This window comes from Gambusia affinis, linkage group LG14 (assembly GCF_019740435.1).
Source record: "Gambusia affinis linkage group LG14, SWU_Gaff_1.0, whole genome shotgun sequence".
Lineage (NCBI taxonomy): Eukaryota > Metazoa > Chordata > Actinopteri > Cyprinodontiformes > Poeciliidae > Gambusia > Gambusia affinis.
Window position 1 is genome coordinate 2,185,255 of NC_057881.1, and position 17,981 is coordinate 2,203,235.

A 17,981-nucleotide genomic window follows, 5' to 3' on the forward strand; every position below is an offset into this window, starting at 1 on the left:
GACAGAAACAGCTCAGTTTGATGGATTTCTAGTAACAAATATGTTTTAGTAATCAGTTAAATTATCACTAATTCTGATGATTAATCAGATTTAAAAATGGCCGATTCTACAGATTCTACAGGAAATAAAGGCTTCAAATATTTCCTTCTGCATGAAGAATCTGTCAGGGCTGCTACTAACATCTATTCTAATCAATTAATAAGTTATTTTGTCAATTAATCGATTGTTTGAATTTAAAAATGCAAAGATTCTGCAGATATTTTATCTAATCAATTAAACCTTTTTAATACAATATTAGAAATACGTTAAAAATTTGAATAAATCAATTAATTTTCTATGCATTATAGATTATTTTTGTCTAAAATGCAATGACTGCATTCCTTTAGAGAACGTTTGATCATTTAAAACAAAGGATGCATCTGCATCTAAAATAATCAATCAATCAATCAATACATTGTAGTGCTGATCTGGTGACTGTTTTTGAACGTGGTGAATAAAACTGTCACTCCAGGAGTTCTGGATGGAAAGGATTTACAGACAAACTTTACTCTTAAATGCAAAATGTGTAAATAGTTTTAACAGCTTTGACTTAATCACTGTAATTACAAAGCTTAACAATTGATTGATTACTCAGGTAGTTAACGATTATTTCAAATATTGATCATGATTAATCACACTAATCATTTCAGCCCTAGGAACAAGTTAATTTTTAAATCTGTATTTTCTCTGCACAGCACAAGCTGGAGGCGGCGCTGCTGGCTCTCGGTCAGTTCCAGCACGCTCTCTCTGAGCTGCAGGCCTGGCTGAGCCACACCCACACCACCCTGGACACGCAGCGGCCCGTCAGCTCCGACCCCAAGGCCATCGAAATTGAGCTGGCCAAACACCACGTACGTCTGCAATCTGCTTTTCAAGATATAAACAGCTGCAATGAGAAAACTGAAACCTCATTGTCTTAGAATGATTTTATTTAGTTTTTTACAGCCTGTCCTGACCTGTTCAATGATTAGGTCACCTTTAAACCTCTGGAAGGTTACAGATTCTGATTACTAATGTTTAACTCTCTGTGTAATCCCAGGTTTTACGTAACGACGTGCTGTCCCATCATGCCACGGTGGAGACTGTGAACAGCGCCGCCGCCGAGCTGCTGGAGTCCTCTCCGGGCGACGAGGCCAGCCACCTGCGGGATCAGCTGGACCAGCTCCACCGCAGCTGGGAGAGTCTGCTGCTAAAAACCCAGGAGCGGCAGAAGCTGCTGGAGGCCGCCCTGCAGCAGGTACGCCCAGCACTCATCCAGTGGAATCACGCTGAGGAGCGCAGCTGTGAATGATCCAGACCTTCCCCTCTCCAAACCGTCGCTCTGCAGGCTGAAGGTTTCCATGGAGAGCTGGAGGAGTTCCTGCAATGGTTGAGGCGGACGGAGAGCCAGCTGTCTGCCGCCAAGCCGACCGGCGGCCTCCCAGAAACAGCCAGAGAGCAGCTTCAGCAGCACATGGTAAAGCAGAGTCGGATTTCACCACCGGTGGAAATGATATCACTGAAATCTTTTGCCTTTTTTCAAGTGTGGTAAGATATTTACACTAGAAACCAAAAATACTTGGTAAGATCATGTTTTTTCTGTTACTAGGAAATGTTTTCCAGAATACAGTCACCTTGGTGTACTGTTGCTACTTATGAAGTGCATTTTAAGGACTGTATCAGGTTCTTATCCTCCATTTCAGGAGGTGTTGTCTGCACAGATGCACTCTCCATATGGTCCAAATCAAACTTTAATGAACCTCATTGTTCCAAACGGACCGTTGACCAGAAAGAGCATCGCTCACCTGAGGCAGGTGATCATTTCATTCGTGTCGTCTGCAGGAGCTACAGGCTCAGCTGAACCAGCGGGCAGAACAGTACCACCACCTGCTGGACCAGGGAGAGTCCATGCTGCTGGCCCGAGGAGGAGAGGAAGCCGGACCCGGAACCACCCAGACCCAGCAGAACCTGGCCATGCTGCAGAACAAGTGGGCCAGCCTCAACACCAAGATGGACGACCGCAGGGTGAGTCTGAAGATTCAGCAGAATCTACTTGGACTGTTGCTGTTTGTTTCTGGATGGTTTTCACTTCCAGCTTTAAAAAACCTTCCAGGGGAAGCTGGAGGAAGCCGTTTCCTTGGCAACGGGTTTTCAGACGTCCCTCCAGGACACCATGAACTGGCTGACGCAGGCCGAACAGACCCTGAACATGGCCCAGCCGCCCAGCCTCATTCTGGACACCGTCCTCTTCCAGATCGATGAGCACAAGGTGAGCTAGACTAGACACAAATATCGATAAAATACCAAATACATTTATCAATATCAATAGCATAAACACCTAGATTTATCAATATAGGACTGAATATCCCCAAATCAACAGTGTGTAAGAGTATATATGTAACTATCTTCATAGGTATTGTTTCATTTTTTGTTAACATTTTCTTATATTTTACAAAAATATTTGAAAGAATTTATCATTTTATTGTGTATTATTTATTATTTTTGCACTATTACCACTTTTTTTTAATACCCCCAGGTGTATTTTGGATATTTTCTTCTGAAATTTCAGCTTTTTAGAACAGATAAAGGCTGCATTTCTCTACTGTTGATCACGTGAGGTTGTCCCACATTAGTTACACTTTAGAAAATAAAAATTAAAGGATTCTTTCACAGTCATTTTTAATTGCAGATATCTGGGGCAACCAGATGAAAGAATCAAAAGTCCAGGAGGAAGTCATCTTTAAGAGTTTTGAAGTCGTAATTATGACAAGAAGTCGTAATTACCAACGCACAGTTTAAAATTACAACTTTTAAATCTTGCAATTACTATGTTTATCCTCATAATTTGACTTCAAAACTCTTAATTTCGGCTTCGTTCAGGGTGTGGAGGTCTGTACCTGACGGTGAGAATTGCAGAAATTGCTAATTTAGTTAGCGCTGTTAGCATTAGTGGTTAGTGCTAGCCATTAGCAAAAACAGAAATATCCACAAATATAAAAAAAAAAAACTTTTTTTGGTTTGTGGAAATTAAAATACAATAATGAAAGAAACGACTCTAGAAGTAAAATGTTCAAATGTAATAAAATTTTACTGGCAGGTTTATAGAAGCATTGAGATTGTATATCCTGAACTTTGGCAGAGATAAAAGCTGCCCTGGGTTTCAGACTGGGGTTTATTTTAATTTGTTTGCGTCCGTCCAGGTGTTTGTGAACGAGGTGAACACCCACAGAGAGCAGGTCCTGGCTCTGGAGAAAGCGGGCTCTCAGCTTCGCTTCGCCAGTCTGAAGCAGGATGTGGTTCTGATCAAGAATCTGCTGCTCAGCGTCCAGGCCCGCTGGGACAAGCTGGTCCAGAGGTCCCTGGACCGGGGCCGACACCTGGATGAGGCCCGCAAACGAGCCAAGCAGGTAGCTTACCGACCCACGCAACAAAACAGAAAAAGATGTAGAGGGATTATTTTCAAACAAAATAATTTAATTTCGCAACAATGCGTTTAGTTTAATTCTGTTTCAGCTTGAAGGTTAGAAATTAAACACTAACTCTGCTCTCAGTTCCACGAGGCCTGGAGGAAACTGACGGACTGGCTGGAGGAAGCCGAGAAAAGACTCGACTCGGAGGTGGAGATCTCCAACGAGCCGGACAAGATCAAAGTTCAGCTGACCAAACACAAGGTACCACAGACAGAAACCCGATCTAAACCCATTTCAGCTCCTCTGGTTTCCGCTCCAGATCTCTGCTCACCCTGAAATCTGTTTTTCTCCCTCAATCAGGAGTTTCAGAAAGCGCTGGGATCCAAGCAGCCGGTTTACGACACCACAGTGAGGTCAGGGAAGGCCATGAGGGACAAAGCACAGCTGCCTGCAGACCAGCAGAAACTGGACCACCTGGTGGGGGAAGTCCGGGACAAGTGGGACACCGTCTGCGGGAAGAGCGTTGAAAGGTACAGAGGACATGAAATAGTCAACATTTCTTACAACTGTCAGCATATTGTGACAGAATGAGGCAGATAGTCCTTCTCCACCTCCTCCCTGAGCTGCTGTCTGAGGAAATGCACCAAAAACAACCAATCAGAGCCAGTGGGAGATGCTTAGTGCTGTCAATCATCCTCATGTACTCGACGCTAAATGTGATAATGTTGGAGAAACAATTTACCGTTACAGGAAAATCTTTTAACCAATGTCATCGGTTGTTGTGTAATAAGCAAAAAATCATTATTACATATTTTTATCTTTTTTTTTTCCATCTCTTTCTGCCAAAAACAGGATCATAAAAGTCTTCAGTTTGGTCCTTTGGTCTCTACCAACCCTTTTTTTGAGACTTCATAATTCATTTTAGTTGTTATTTCTGTTTTTTTATTTATTTATTTGGCATATTTAGAATATCTCCCAGTTAAACGTCCACTAGATCTTAAAGTTTATTGATCTTTGAGAATTTGAGTTTTTGCATTATTATCATGTCATTACCATTAAATTACCTATTATCATTTATCGCAACAACTTCTGGGACAATTTATCGCCTAGCAGATCTATCCATGCTAACTAGCCTGAGCATTCATTACATGCTACGCTAGCAGCAGCGTCGCAGAGAGCAAGACGGGAGATGGGATGAGTAGCACCATACAGAGGGTGATTAACAGCACTAAGACCCGCCTCCTGGCTCTGATTGGTTGTTATCACTGGAGTATGACATGATTATCTGCCTCATACCGTACATGTTCTCAATAAATATGTAAGAAATGATTTTTATAAAAGTTGCTTATTCCAGGTTGAACTAAAAATCATTAAATTGTGTTTTTCTCGTGTTTCCAGGCAACACAAGCTGGAGGAGGCTCTGCTGTTCTCAGGTCAGTTTGCCGAAGCGCTTCAGGCTTTAGTGGACTGGCTGTACCGGGTTGAGCCTCAGCTGGCTGAAGACCAGCCGGTCCACGGCGACATGGACCTGGTGTCCAACCTCATGGACGCACACAAGGTGGGTCAGGATGCTGACGCAGAAATCAGCTCCTCCTTCCTCCTTTACAGCAGCGATTAACACAGGTGTGATCTACGTTTCCAGGTTTTCCAGAAAGAACTGGGTAAGCGGACCGGCAGCGTTCAGGCTCTGAAGCGGTCAGCCCGGGACCTGATGGAGACCGGCCGGGATGACACGGCGTGGGTCAAAGTTCAGCTGCAGGAGCTCAGCAACCGCTGGGACACAGTGTGTGCTCTGTCCGTCACCAAGCAGACCCGCCTCCAGCAGGCGCTCAAACAGGTACAGGAGAGTTTAAATCCAGATCTTCACCCTTTGCACTCCCTACATCAGGGGAGTACAAAGTTTTTCTCACAGGTCAAAATTAGTCAAAAGTGAAAAATTAAATAATTTCAAGACAGTAAAATCTTATGGTTCCTTCAGGTTTGGTATAATTAATTGTTATGGTGATTAATCTGATTAAAATGTTGACTCACTTGACAGCGCTGCTATAAATATTTATAAAAGGTGGCTAAAACCAAATGCAATTCACACTTTTTTTCCGTTTTGTTTTTTTATCCAGAAAAAAATGAGAAACATTGCTGATTTTAATTTTTGTCCTCCGTCAGGCTGAGGAGTTCCGCACGGCGGTGCAGATGCTGCTGGAGTGGCTGTCGGAGGCGGAGCAGACGCTCCGTTTCCGCGGCGTTCTCCCCGAAGAGGCCGAGACGCTGCAGGCGCTGCTGCACACGCACCGCGACTTCATGGGAACGGTGGAGGAGAAGAGGGCCGACGTGAACAAGGCCGCCGGCATGGGAGAGGCCATCCTGACCTTGTGTCACCCCGACTCCATCACCACCATCAAACACTGGATCACCATCATCAGGGCGCGCTTCGAGGAGGTGAGGGAGGCGCCTGCTTCTGATAACTACCACGGTTTTATGATTTAAATCAAAAAGGCTTGAGTCTGGTCAGAAGATGACTGAAACGATTAATCGATTATTCAATTAATCGTCAGCTAATTTGGTAATTGATTAATCGTTAACTCAAAAATGCCCATATTCTGATAAAACACATGCAGAGCAGTAAGCAGTCCAAAACTGTACAAAAAACTACATTTTGCATTTAAACTTACCTAGAAAATGCCTGAACAAAGTTTGCATTTTTTATCAGATTAATCGTCAGAATATTTATTAATCGATTATTAAAGTCGTTAGTTTCAGAGACCTAATTCAGAATAAGACAATGCCTCTTCGCTGTACAGGTGCTGACGTGGGCCAAACAGCACGAGCAGCGGCTGGAGACGGCTCTGACGGAGGTGCTCAACAACGCCAACCTGCTGGAGGAGCTGTTGTCATGGTTACAGTGGGCCGAGACCACGCTGGTCCAGAGGGACACGGAGCCGCTTCCTCAGGACATCCCACAGCTGAAAACGCTGATCACAGAGCACCAGGTGGGCCTGCGGAGACTCGGCTGCACCGCCAGGAAGTGGAAGTGGGGATTTCCTGTTTGGGTTAAATCCCCTCTGCTGTTTCTGCGTTCCAGACGTTCATGGAGGAAATGACCCAGAAGCAGCCAGACGTGGACAAAGTGACGAAAAGCTACAAAAGGAAACCAGCGGAGCCTCCCAGCAGCCTGGCGGAGAGGAGAGGAGCTCGTATGTCACCATAACTCACTTTACTGGCTGATTAATTCTCCCAGAAATATTGTCATTGGAGACAATTAACACAGAATGGCTTGTTAATGCAAATTCACCCCCTCAAAGACCAATAAACTAATTTCTGAAGAACATTTATCACTGGACCTGGAAGACATTTTAAATTTCCAAAACAAACAAACCAAAATGAATGAAATGGATTGTTTTGTTTCTGCACTTTGAAATTAGATTCATCATTGAGCAGAAACAGAAAAATCTACCAGTTAAAGAGTAAACTATTACAGTCTGCTGTGTGTCAAATGTTTGCTGCATTTTGTGCTGCAAACACAAGAATGAACAGTTTTTATCTCTTATCACAACGTTTTGTGATAAAACTTTAAATCCACATTGATCACCTCCAGTCGTCACCACTGAGTTTGGTGGCAGAAAACCGAGGCCGTTTGTCGAGCCCGTTACTATGGAAACAAGAGGGGAGGAGTAGCTTGACGTGAAGCTTTTTGTCGTCCAGTCTCTTTGGTAAAAAGAGCGAGCGACACAATGACAACAGAAACTATCATTTTAATTTATGATGCCATTTATTGATTGATTTATTGCGACAGGCCGGCCTCAGTGGTTTATGATTCCCATTAAACTTTCTGCTTCCTGTCCAGGTAAACACCAGCAGCAGCAGCAGCAGCAGCAGCAGCAGCAGCAGCCCAGCATGCAGCTCTCAGGGGGAAACCCACGCCTCAACCAGCTCTGTGCGCGCTGGCAGCAGGTGTGGCTGCTGGCTCTGGACCGTCAGCGGAAACTCAACGACGCTCTGGACCGCCAGGAGGAGGTGACACCTTTTTATTTAAACCGTGAAGTCGGATGGATTCATTATAAAGTTAACTGGATGGGAAACCTCTGAGGATTTGGTGCAAACAGTTAAAGAGCCCTTATGTTGGAGAGAAAGGCTGATAATACAGAGTTTCCTCTTGCAGAATTAGATGGGAGGAAGGATTCATCTGTTTCTGCCCAAAATAACTTTCAGAACATCCAGAGAAATCACATGTAGAAAACCTGCATATAAAGAAAATGACCTGATTTTAATATCTGTAAATGAACATAGAAGTAAAATAAGTGTAAGCACTTTTCTAGATTGTACAAATCTCTAGAATGGAGATCTGCAACCTGGCTTTGTGCTTCCTATAGCAGATCTTCATGTTGTCTTTTCACCAAAGGTTATTTACGGCTCTAAATCAGTTTTATTTAGTAAACTGAGGCCAAAAACTCCTCCGTTTGCAGACTGAAGGATCTTTTTTCCATCTTTATTAAATTTTTAGCTGTGGCTCTTAAATAAAGAGGATAGGAAGAAAACTCATCTGTCTGATTTTATTTCATAATTTTGTTACATCTCACATTTTATTCATTCAAATCCTATAATAGAAGGACACAAACAGGGCAAGAAATAGATTGTTTCTGGACCTAAAGTAAAATGTATTGTGGTTCCCAATGTTCACTCTAAAACATAGCCTGTAAATATTTATAACTCTCACTATGTAATTTTCTGTCTTGGAGCTAAAAAGGTTAAATTTGGTTGGTAGTGGATTATAAAAGTTTCTGGTTAGCAGCAGCTGGAAATTGGAGCTATTCCAGATCTAACACTGCCCCCTACTGGAGCCAAGTGGCAATAATCCTGCCAAATTTTGGACAGAAGTTGTAGAAAATATTCCATTTTAATTTGTCTCAACAGCACAATATGAATGTCTAAACAGTGAATATAAAAATTACTGATTAAAATAAATATCTTCTTGAATCAGAGAAAACTCCAATAAAACCTGAGCTTACTTTGGGTTTTAATTTTGGACCCAACAAGGATAAATTAATAATGGCACAATCAGAAAAAACTATTAATCAAAATGGAAATTATCGCCCTCATTTTAATTTATCGTGTGATTTATTGATTTATTGCGACATGCTTTTTTATCAGGTTTATTGATGTCATAAATATAAAAACAATTTTAAACTGATTAATGGAGGATTTGATGCTCACAGCTGGATTTATAGAAAAATAATTTAAACTGATCAGTTGCATCTTTTTTTAGTTAAATTCTGTTTCTACCACCAGAAATAAAAACAGTTCTTTTGATTTCTGATATAACAAGTAAAACATTTGATCCATTCGCAGCTCAAAGAATTTGCCAACTTTGACTTTGACGTGTGGAGGAAGAAGTACATGCGCTGGATGAACCATAAGAAATCCCGCGTCATGGATTTCTTCCGACGGATCGACAAGGACCAGGATGGAAAAATCACGCGGCAGGAGTTCATCGACGGCATCCTGGCCTCCAGTACGTTCCTCCGGTTCAGTTTCCGCTTCATCTCACCAAATATAAAGAGTCAAAAAACATGAAAATGGTGTTTCCCAGAATTCCCCACCAGTAAGCTGGAGATGTCGGCCGTGGCGGACATCTTTGATCGAGACGGAGACGGCTACATCGACTACTACGAGTTTGTGGCGGCGCTTCACCCCAACAAGGACGCCTACAGGCCAACCACCGACGCCGACAAGATAGAGGACGAGGTAACGGCGAGGCGGCAGGACAAACACGGCAGGACGAAGCCAAAGGAGCGCGGCTGAACCGGGTCTGTCTGTGTCGCTGCAGGTGACCCGCCAGGTGGCCCAGTGTAAGTGCGCCAAGCGGTTCCAGGTGGAGCAGATCGGAGAAAACAAGTACAGGGTGAGTCTCTGGGTCCGGTTCGGTCCGGATTCAGGATTACATCAAAATAAAGCACCAGAGTCCAACTGTCTTTACAAGAAAGCACAAATAAATGTAGTTAGTTTAGAGGCGGTGAAAGGTCAGAAGGTCACGGAATCCAACAGCGATAAGACAGAAAAAAATCAGATTAAAAACACAAATATCCAAACATTTTACTGGGATTTTATTGGACTGACCAAATTAAAGGAAATGTATTCTTACCTGTTTTACTCTGATGCCCCTAAATAAAACCAGTCCTGCTCAAAAAGCAGCAACAAATAAAGAAACAAAAAGTTACAGTTAAAAAGAAAACGACAAGCTATAAAATAAAACGCCATTGAATCAATCGGCCTCGAGAACTTTGTTTGGATGTAAAAACACCAAACGTGAAAAGTTCAGTCAATCTCAAAGCTTTGCAGCATTTTTCTGTTTTTTTTGTTTTTGTGTTTTAAGTCTGCAGCCAGTTTCACTGTTTGCTAAAAGTCCCAATAAAAAGGATTAAAGTTAGAAGGTTTTAATGTGACATAAAAAGCTAAAAGGGTTTTTTTGTGAGGCGTTTTGCGTCTCTTTTGCTCCAGTAACTTTTTTTAGTTTTGTTGTTTTTTTCCTCTAATGTTTGATTGCTTTCTCAGAATAAAAGAGGCAGATATTATACGATATTTTTATTCTTCCTGCTCCCTTTCATTGTATTGATTTGTATATTTTCCTCTATTGTATGTAATTGTTTCAGTGGAATTAATTAATAAATATCAAACTAAAAAACAAACTAAAGACTAACCTGTAACAACAGTTTCACTGCGTTCAGACTAAAAACGACACGTTGATCTGCATCTTCGCCTCAGGCTTTACAAAACCTCTCACTGCGTTTTTCACCTGTTTGTTTCCCTCATCATGTTGGATTTGTAGGTGTTCATCTCCAGTCGTATCTCTGCAGGACTCTGCCATCAGCTGACCGTTAACGTGTGAACATGCAGCACAGAAACGCTGCAGGTTTCTGAGGGAGGCTGCTGACAACTCTGAGGAAAACAAGAACTTCAGTTTTCATGAAATCAGGACTGGGCGATAAATCAGTTTTAGCATTTTTGGATTTTGAGGAATTTATTTTTGGAAAATCTGGACTTTTTTTTTCTCCGATGTACTCTTTGGTTTTAGAGTGAAATCTAAATTTAATCTTTTTTAACTGGGGATCTGGTTATACAAAAACAGAAGCGATTACTGAATTAAAAACCATATTTTGAAAATATTTTCTGTTATTTGCACTTTATCTTTTAGAAAAGAAAGTGAGGAAACTTTAATAAAATCAGATCTGATATGAAATTTTATTTTTAAAACGTATCGCCCAGCCCCACATGAAATCTGAAGGTTTATTTTGTGTCTAAATATCAGAAAATAATAAAAGTTGGTGACTTGATCATCTTGAAAAACATTTTCTCTAAATTAATATTTTTGCAGAATTTTCTGGTTTGGTTAGATTTTTTTATTTGTATGAATAATTTATGGTAAATTATCGCAGCGCTCTTCGTCGGGACTCGGCGTCTCTGTGCTGCAGCCATTAACTCCTCCTCCTCATTTTCAGCTTCATGGATCTTCATCACAACGATTTTCTCCATCATCATCCTCAGGGTGATGATGTCCGGCGTCCGTCTGCAGGACGCTGGACTAACTAACGTTTCTGTGCCTGCCACTTTGTTTCCTTCATCCTCGTCATCCTCATCATGCATTAACGTTTTGCACCACTAACCTCCAGCTGGAGCTGCAGATCAGGAAGATGTTTATCCTGTGATAAATGTTTCATTCTCGTTCTGTTTCTTCCCCCCCGCCCTCGTGTTCCTCTGCTCCGTTTCCTGCCGGACTTTTTCTAGTTCTTCCTCGGAAACCAGGTAAAGTTTCAGCCGCTGGTGGGAGCGGACAGCTGGAAGCTGCTTCCATGTTTTCCACACAGGGAAAGAGCTTCTTCAATAATTGATTAGTTATGATTAATCTGATTAACTGTTTCAACCCTAACATTCAGTGCCTACAAGGAAACACTTTAAATTGTAAGAGAAAGACTTTCAGTATTCAAGATGGAGTACTAAGTACATTATTGCAAGGGAAAATTTCCCCCATGACCCCTAGGGGGCTCTAAACTTCTCCTAAACTTTTAACTCTGACTAAACCAGTCAGAGTTAAAAATGAGAAGAATAAAGCAAGAAGCAGCAGCGCTCCTTTGTGGCTGTGCAACGTGGAAGCAGCTCCCGCCGTCCGCTCATGTTCATGCTGTGATTTGTTTGACTAATTGCACAATGCGAGGCGAGTGACAGCGACACGGCTGACGTGCTAATTAGTGGTTGGGTGAAAATATGGCGTGCTGGAGCTGGGAAGCTGCTTGGAGAGCCGTCCAGAGGAATCCTCCTGGGCTGGTTTTGCTTGAAAATGAGCTTCGCTGGGTGAATTTCAAAAAAATAAAACTTGTTTTGGGTCCATAAATTAAGGTTGATGCTTTGATTTGAGTGGCTGAGAATCGGTGCATGTGTTTTTCTCTGTGATTGCATGACTAGATCCAGTTTTGGTTTGTGGGTTTCTCTGTGTTGGATCCTGTTACCAGTTCAGCTGACTGGGTTTTCCCACTCGTGTTTCCTCTCTGAACCTCCTCAGTTCGGCGACTCCCAGCAGCTGCGTCTGGTCAGGATTCTGCGCAGCACCGTGATGGTGAGAGTCGGCGGCGGCTGGATGGCTCTGGACGAGTTCCTGGTCAAGAACGATCCGTGCAGAGGTGAGTTCTGTTCGAACCCGGACGGGATTTCCACCATCGTGTTTCACGTTTAGCTGTAAGAACCTGACTGGTTCTGGATCTTTACCATCTTCAGACTAAAAGCTGTTAGTTGTTTGGGCTGCTTGATGCACAGTCTGGATGAAACCAGCTAAAAGTGTCTGAAATGGAGCAGAAAGGAGTTTTTCTACACCTGTGGTCACATTGGCTGGATGTTCTAAACATTTTTAGAGTCTGTGGTTGAAGATGAAATATTTTATTGAAACGATTAATCAAATTAATTATGATTAATTGATAATCAAAGTAATTGTCAACTAATTTGGTAATTAATAGTTAACTGGAGGATATTGACTCAAAAAAAGCAATTGCTGAAATAACAATATACTTAGTGATTAATTAAGCCAAAACTGTACAAAAGGTTTTCATATTTTGCATTTAAGATAAAAAAAAAAAAATCCGGACTCAAGTGACAAAGGTTTAGCTTCACTTTGTTCAAATCCATTAATAAATCAATATGTTAAATATCTTTTGTTATCCAGTAAGGAATCAGGTGTGTCTCTGTTCAGTTCACAGTTGTTGGGTTTCATGTTTTTATAGTTTTAGATGATCATATTAACAGTTTTTATCTGGACTGTGATCTGGCTGAATGTTTGAACCAGTCAGGCTCTTGGATTCATGGTCTCACACATTAAAGCTCTGAAATGACTTCACGTTGTTCAGCCGTCTGTCAGCAGGTGACACAGTGAAGATCTGATCGTCTGTCCCGATCGGAGCCATGTCTCTGTTCCCATCCTCTCCATTTGAAGTTTTATTTCCATGTACTCAGTCTCTTCCCTTCCCTCTGTCTCTCTCTCCATACTTTATGAAATTAAACAGTAGTACCGCATGATGCATGGTCCTCAGTTTTTCTTCCTCTCCTCCTTCCGTTCTCCCTCCCTTTTTTCTCTCTTTCCTCAGTGAAACATCCAGGACTTAAGATTCTCCGCTCCGATTCCAGTAGCTCCATCTCATCTCGTATAGGTTGGATTTCTCTCACATTTTCTCTCGGCTTCATGTCTCTTTTTGTTTCGTTTTCACCTGGACAGTCCCACCCAGGTCATCATCTTTGGCTCTTTTCTCGTTGCTGATTGTGATCTCCAGACTAACGTAATGTCTTCCTGGTTGTACTGTTTCCCCCTGCTTGGAAAAGCTCTGAAATCTTTGAATGTTGCTGTTTTTGGGGGCGACAGACGCTCGTCTGGATCTTTTTGTGTATCTAAAGTGTTTTTTATACAACATTTCCAAGAAGTATCGCCTCTGCACTGCAAAAACATAAAATCTTACAGGGTGTCTTTGGTCTAGTTTCTAGTGCAAATATCTTAGAACCCTTGAAATGCAACGAATCTCACCTAAAAGTAACTTTTCAGCACAATGTAGGAGCTTAGCTTAAGTCAATAATTCCTTAATATTGGTGAAAAAAGTACTAATTATAGGAGAAATAATCTGCCAGTGGAACAAGACATTTCTAGCATTTACCAAATATATTTGGTTTAGAAGTTAAAATTAGCTAATAAGCTAATGCTAGCTTAGTGCTATCAGCATTATGTTGCCTTAAAGCTAACATGTTAGGTGACATTAATTTGGTCTATTCTGTGAATCAGCTGACCACTGGTGAAATAATCTGCTACGTTTGAACTCACGTGAAAATGGCTGCAAACGGATGTGCAGTTAAACAACCAAACATCTTTGAAAAGACATTAAACTCTGGAGGTTTTTAAAACCAAAAGAAATGAACTTACTGCCAGAAACCGTCCTGGTGGTTTTTTTAAAAGTGTTTTTAGAAGCAGGTGAGACCTAAATGGAAGAATAAAAATATGCAAAATGTGAATTTTGGATAATAGGTTCCTTTTAAAAAGCTCCTATAGCTTGGTAAAAAATTACTTTAAACTTAGTTTTGTTGTATTTCAAGTGTGCTAAGATACTTTCATTAGAAACAAGACTAAATTTACTTGGTAAGATGTTGTGTTTTTGCAGTGTGTGTGTGTGTGTGTGTATTTGTGTTCAAGACTTTCTTCATCCCACCTCCAGCATGCAGTTATTTCACATTGTCTCTTGTGTCTCTCAGTGACAGTCACTCCTGGCTATTTCTGCTGTCGAGGTATCTACACTTTCCTCTCTGTCCTTCGCACCTTTTCATTGATCTTATAACTCCATCTGTCCGTCCAGCTGTCAGCCTCCATCTTTAACATCAGCTGTCTCACGTGTGTTCGTGTTAGGGGTGGGAAGCAACCGTTACTCCGCGTTACGATGAATGATAAAGCAATCATACGATAGTTGCAAGTTTCTTTATAAAATCTCCCTGCAAAAAGCAGAGGTACCAAAAATGTGCCTTATTGTACAGATTAAGCATCAACCTACGTCTCCAGATTATTGCCCCACCCCTACTCCATGTTTGTGTCGTTTCTAAATGTTTCTGTGCACAGATGTTGCCTTCAGTCTTGTCTCTGTGCCCCATGTTTGCCTCATGCTTTCTTCACTCACAACCAAAGCAGGACCTGGCCAAGCCCTGGTCTTCTAACGCCATCTCCTAGCCATGGTTAATATCGGCTGTAAAGGCAGTTTAATGTGAAAACCGCTGATTTGTTTTAGCCTGAGGACGTGTGGTGCTTTTCTGCAGAATGCACAAACAGCTTTATAAACTATAAATTCAGTAGTTATCGATGGTTAATGGGTGGACTGTCATTTAAACAGAAAGGGGCGGAGCCTATGACCCGGGCGTGGCCAGGCTGGGTTTCTAACTGCGCTTGCTTCCAGAGCGGCTCCTTTAAATGTGATTGCTGGTTGTTGGGAGACAGAATTACAGGGTGCACCTGGCTGGCTGGCTTCATGTGGGGACATGATTGCAGGCTGCACCCGTCTGAACTGACCGGCCGGTTGCTCAGGACGACGGCCGTCCAAGCTCACTTTATTTCCTCTCATTTAGCTTCGATCTCCCTCCTCACTGTCTCTCTGTGGCTGGCTTCTCCAGGCTTCTTTGTTGTCTGCCGGCGCTGCTGCACCACTTTCCGTCCAAGAATGCTGCCTGAGTGTTTTAAACGAAGGGAGAAACCCTGAACAAGCGTGACCAGCCTCCAGTAAATATTTACGCTCACGCTGTGCAAACACAGAGGAGCTGGGAGGAACGTACCAATTAATCAGAGAGGAAGCTACGCAATGAAACTGCTGCCATCGTTCAGGGAACTTATGATTTTCACTCATGTCAGAAAACTGGAGATGCTTTCAAGGTTTAATTAGGTTCAGAGTTCACATCGACATCTGTTCAAGTGATTTATTGTTGGAGCAAAACCAAACTTGGCTTTTCTCAGCTGAAATAAACTTTCTTTTGTGCGTTGGTGTTTGTTTTCTGCATAAAAGCAGCAATAAAAGAAGCTAATTCTGATCTCACATGTTGTTTACCAATTCCTCCAAGAAGTTGCTATGCTATGATCAAAACTATTAATGCAACTAATTCAGTCATCATTTTAAATTTTAGGTGAATTTTAGGTTTTTCTGCAAATCGGTCTTAACGTTTTCTGTTTCCTTCTTTTCTGACCAATCACTGCGACTCGGCTGAATTTTGACCAATTGCTTCAGCCGTCGTCTAATTTAACTTCCTGTTGAAAGCTGAACATGCAGGATGAAAACTTGTGTGATGCTAAACAGCAACATTTTTAAATAAACATGTTGAGATATTCTGCAGGATTTGCTCATCCTGTGTAAACAGTTCATTTTGACTTGGATAACAAATATTGAATTATTATTTATACTTTCTCCTCAGGACATTATTTTATTTGTATTAGAGGTACTTGGAAATGTTATTTGCTCTTCAAATATTTACTATGTTAAAATCCTGTCTTTAGGGAAGATTATGTGTAGCAATTTCAGCTTTTTGCAGGGCTGAAATGATTAATCATTTATTCAAATAGTCGTCAACTAATTTAGTAATGGATTAATTGTTAACTAGAGTATACAAATTCGAAAAGTCATTTTCTAAAGAACAACAAAGAGTAAAAATATGAACATTTTGAATTAAAAATGAAAAAAAAACTTCTTTGTTTGTAAATATTTCACCCAGAACTCCTCATGTGGCATTTTTAGCTTCACCTTTTGCAATCCAGTTATTAGTCAGTTAATCCACAAATTAATCACCAGATTAACACTGTAAGTCGAACAGAAAGGCCTGAACTTTTCACATGTTGAGGTTGGAAGTTTTTGTTGTTGTTTTTTGGCAGATGCATCCATTGCTAGAAATTAACAAGCATTCACTAAAGAAATACCACAATATGTGGAATGTTGTGGTTAAATGAAGAAGTTGCAGAATATGCCACTTTTTTCATCTGATTAATCAATAATCATCAGAATAATTGATAGAATTATAGATTACCAACATAATTGGTTGTTGCAACCCAACTTTTTTTAAGACCATGTTCTGGCGACACTAAAGCTTAAAAAAATGTCAACTCTTTTCAAAATGTGCTGTAAAATCAATTTATGCTACAACAATCATAAAAACATGGCAACATCCTAGAAGGACTGGGTTGTAAATGTATGACTAGTTAAGACTTCTCCACAGGTTTAGAAGTTTGTTCCCCATAAAGCATGAAGGACGGGGGAAGAGGAGGAGGAAGTATGTGAGACAGTGGTGAGGTGTGCGGTCTGAAGGACAGAAGGATTAGGATGTTTGCAGATGACATTGTGATGCAACAGTAACTGCAGAACGGAAGGAGAAATGGAGACTGTTTCTGGAGGCTTACAGATGTTCTATGATGAATAGAAGACAGTAGGTGGCGCTGGAGAGGTTCAGGTTTTCCTTTTCAAAGCTGAAGAAGCAGCAATAACTGTGTGTCTCCACGGCTGGTTGGCTCTTGTTGCGAATATTGAATTAATTCTCCTTCCTTTGCACTTGCACAACTTCACTTTCCTCCTCACAACCTTTAACCTCATGACCTCCTGACCTTTCCACTGCTCCAAACACGCACTCTGCTCATGCACTCTCAAATGAAACCGCACCGACTGTGATGTCTGCAGCCAAGGAAGCACCGACTCTCCCTCCCTCACTCTGCTCGCTGCCTCTGCTGCCCCCTGCTGGAGGAGCAAAGATAAACCAAAAACAACAGATAAACTGACGATTTGTTTCTGCTCTGTCTGTGTTCGTCTCTGTCTGCAGCTCGAGGTCGCACCAACCTGGAGCTGAGGGAGAAGTTCATCCTTCCTGAAGGAGCGTCTCAGGGCCTGGCTGCGTTCCGCTCTCGGGGTCGACGCTCCAAACCGGGCTCACGCAACGCTTCGCCAACCCGTTCGTCGTCCTCGGCTTCCCACAGCGGCGCCTCGCTCCCGTCGGCTCCCTCCACACCTGCCACACCGACAGCATCGGCTTCATCTAGGGTACGATTTTCTGCCTTATGGTCGCTAAATCAGGTCATCCTTAAAAAGTCTTAAATTCACACATCTAAAATTAAGGCCTCAAGATTACAAAATCCTTTAAAAAGGTAAGTTAGCCTCTAATATGTTAATTATAGGTCTTAAATTTGGTCTTCAAAATAGGATCTCACATTTTGTGTGTTTTTTCTTGCGGGAGTTTTGTGACAATTTCATTGCGCTCTAACTCAAGACGCTAGCACACTACTAACTTTCCCGTCCTAGGTAGCTAACCTGTTAGTTGTTTTTTTTGCACATATCATTGGAAAGTGTCACCAGTTGGTTGGACAAAGTTGCATAGATACAGGTCTGAAATTTACTTCATAATGGTCTTGAACAGACCATTAAGATGTTTTAAACTCCAATTTAAAACGTCTTAAATTGGAGTTGGTGAAACCCTGTAAATGCGTCTCATCGTGAGAAAGTAAGAAAAACCTTCCAAATGTCTCATGTG

At 41.7% G+C, this 17,981-nt stretch overlaps 1 protein-coding gene across 1 annotated transcript in view; it reads left to right on the forward strand.

Moving 5' to 3' along the window:
* The window catches only part of macf1a (microtubule actin crosslinking factor 1a), a 204,722-nt gene that overhangs the window by 181,731 nt on the left and 5,010 nt on the right, over positions 1–17,981 (forward strand). Inside the window, exons 75-95 of the mRNA XM_044139234.1 lie at positions 735–890; positions 1,079–1,276; positions 1,367–1,495; positions 1,861–2,043; positions 2,132–2,287; positions 3,219–3,425; positions 3,570–3,689; positions 3,789–3,958; positions 4,827–4,986; positions 5,071–5,265; positions 5,592–5,864; positions 6,227–6,415; positions 6,508–6,619; positions 7,270–7,439; positions 8,772–8,934; positions 9,013–9,167; positions 9,250–9,324; positions 11,205–11,222; positions 11,977–12,094; positions 13,049–13,111; positions 17,277–17,494. Coding sequence (XP_043995169.1) covers positions 735–890; positions 1,079–1,276; positions 1,367–1,495; positions 1,861–2,043; positions 2,132–2,287; positions 3,219–3,425; positions 3,570–3,689; positions 3,789–3,958; positions 4,827–4,986; positions 5,071–5,265; positions 5,592–5,864; positions 6,227–6,415; positions 6,508–6,619; positions 7,270–7,439; positions 8,772–8,934; positions 9,013–9,167; positions 9,250–9,324; positions 11,205–11,222; positions 11,977–12,094; positions 13,049–13,111; positions 17,277–17,494 — 3,228 coding nt within the window. The remainder of the gene's footprint in view (positions 1–734; positions 891–1,078; positions 1,277–1,366; positions 1,496–1,860; positions 2,044–2,131; positions 2,288–3,218; positions 3,426–3,569; positions 3,690–3,788; positions 3,959–4,826; positions 4,987–5,070; positions 5,266–5,591; positions 5,865–6,226; positions 6,416–6,507; positions 6,620–7,269; positions 7,440–8,771; positions 8,935–9,012; positions 9,168–9,249; positions 9,325–11,204; positions 11,223–11,976; positions 12,095–13,048; positions 13,112–17,276; positions 17,495–17,981) is intronic.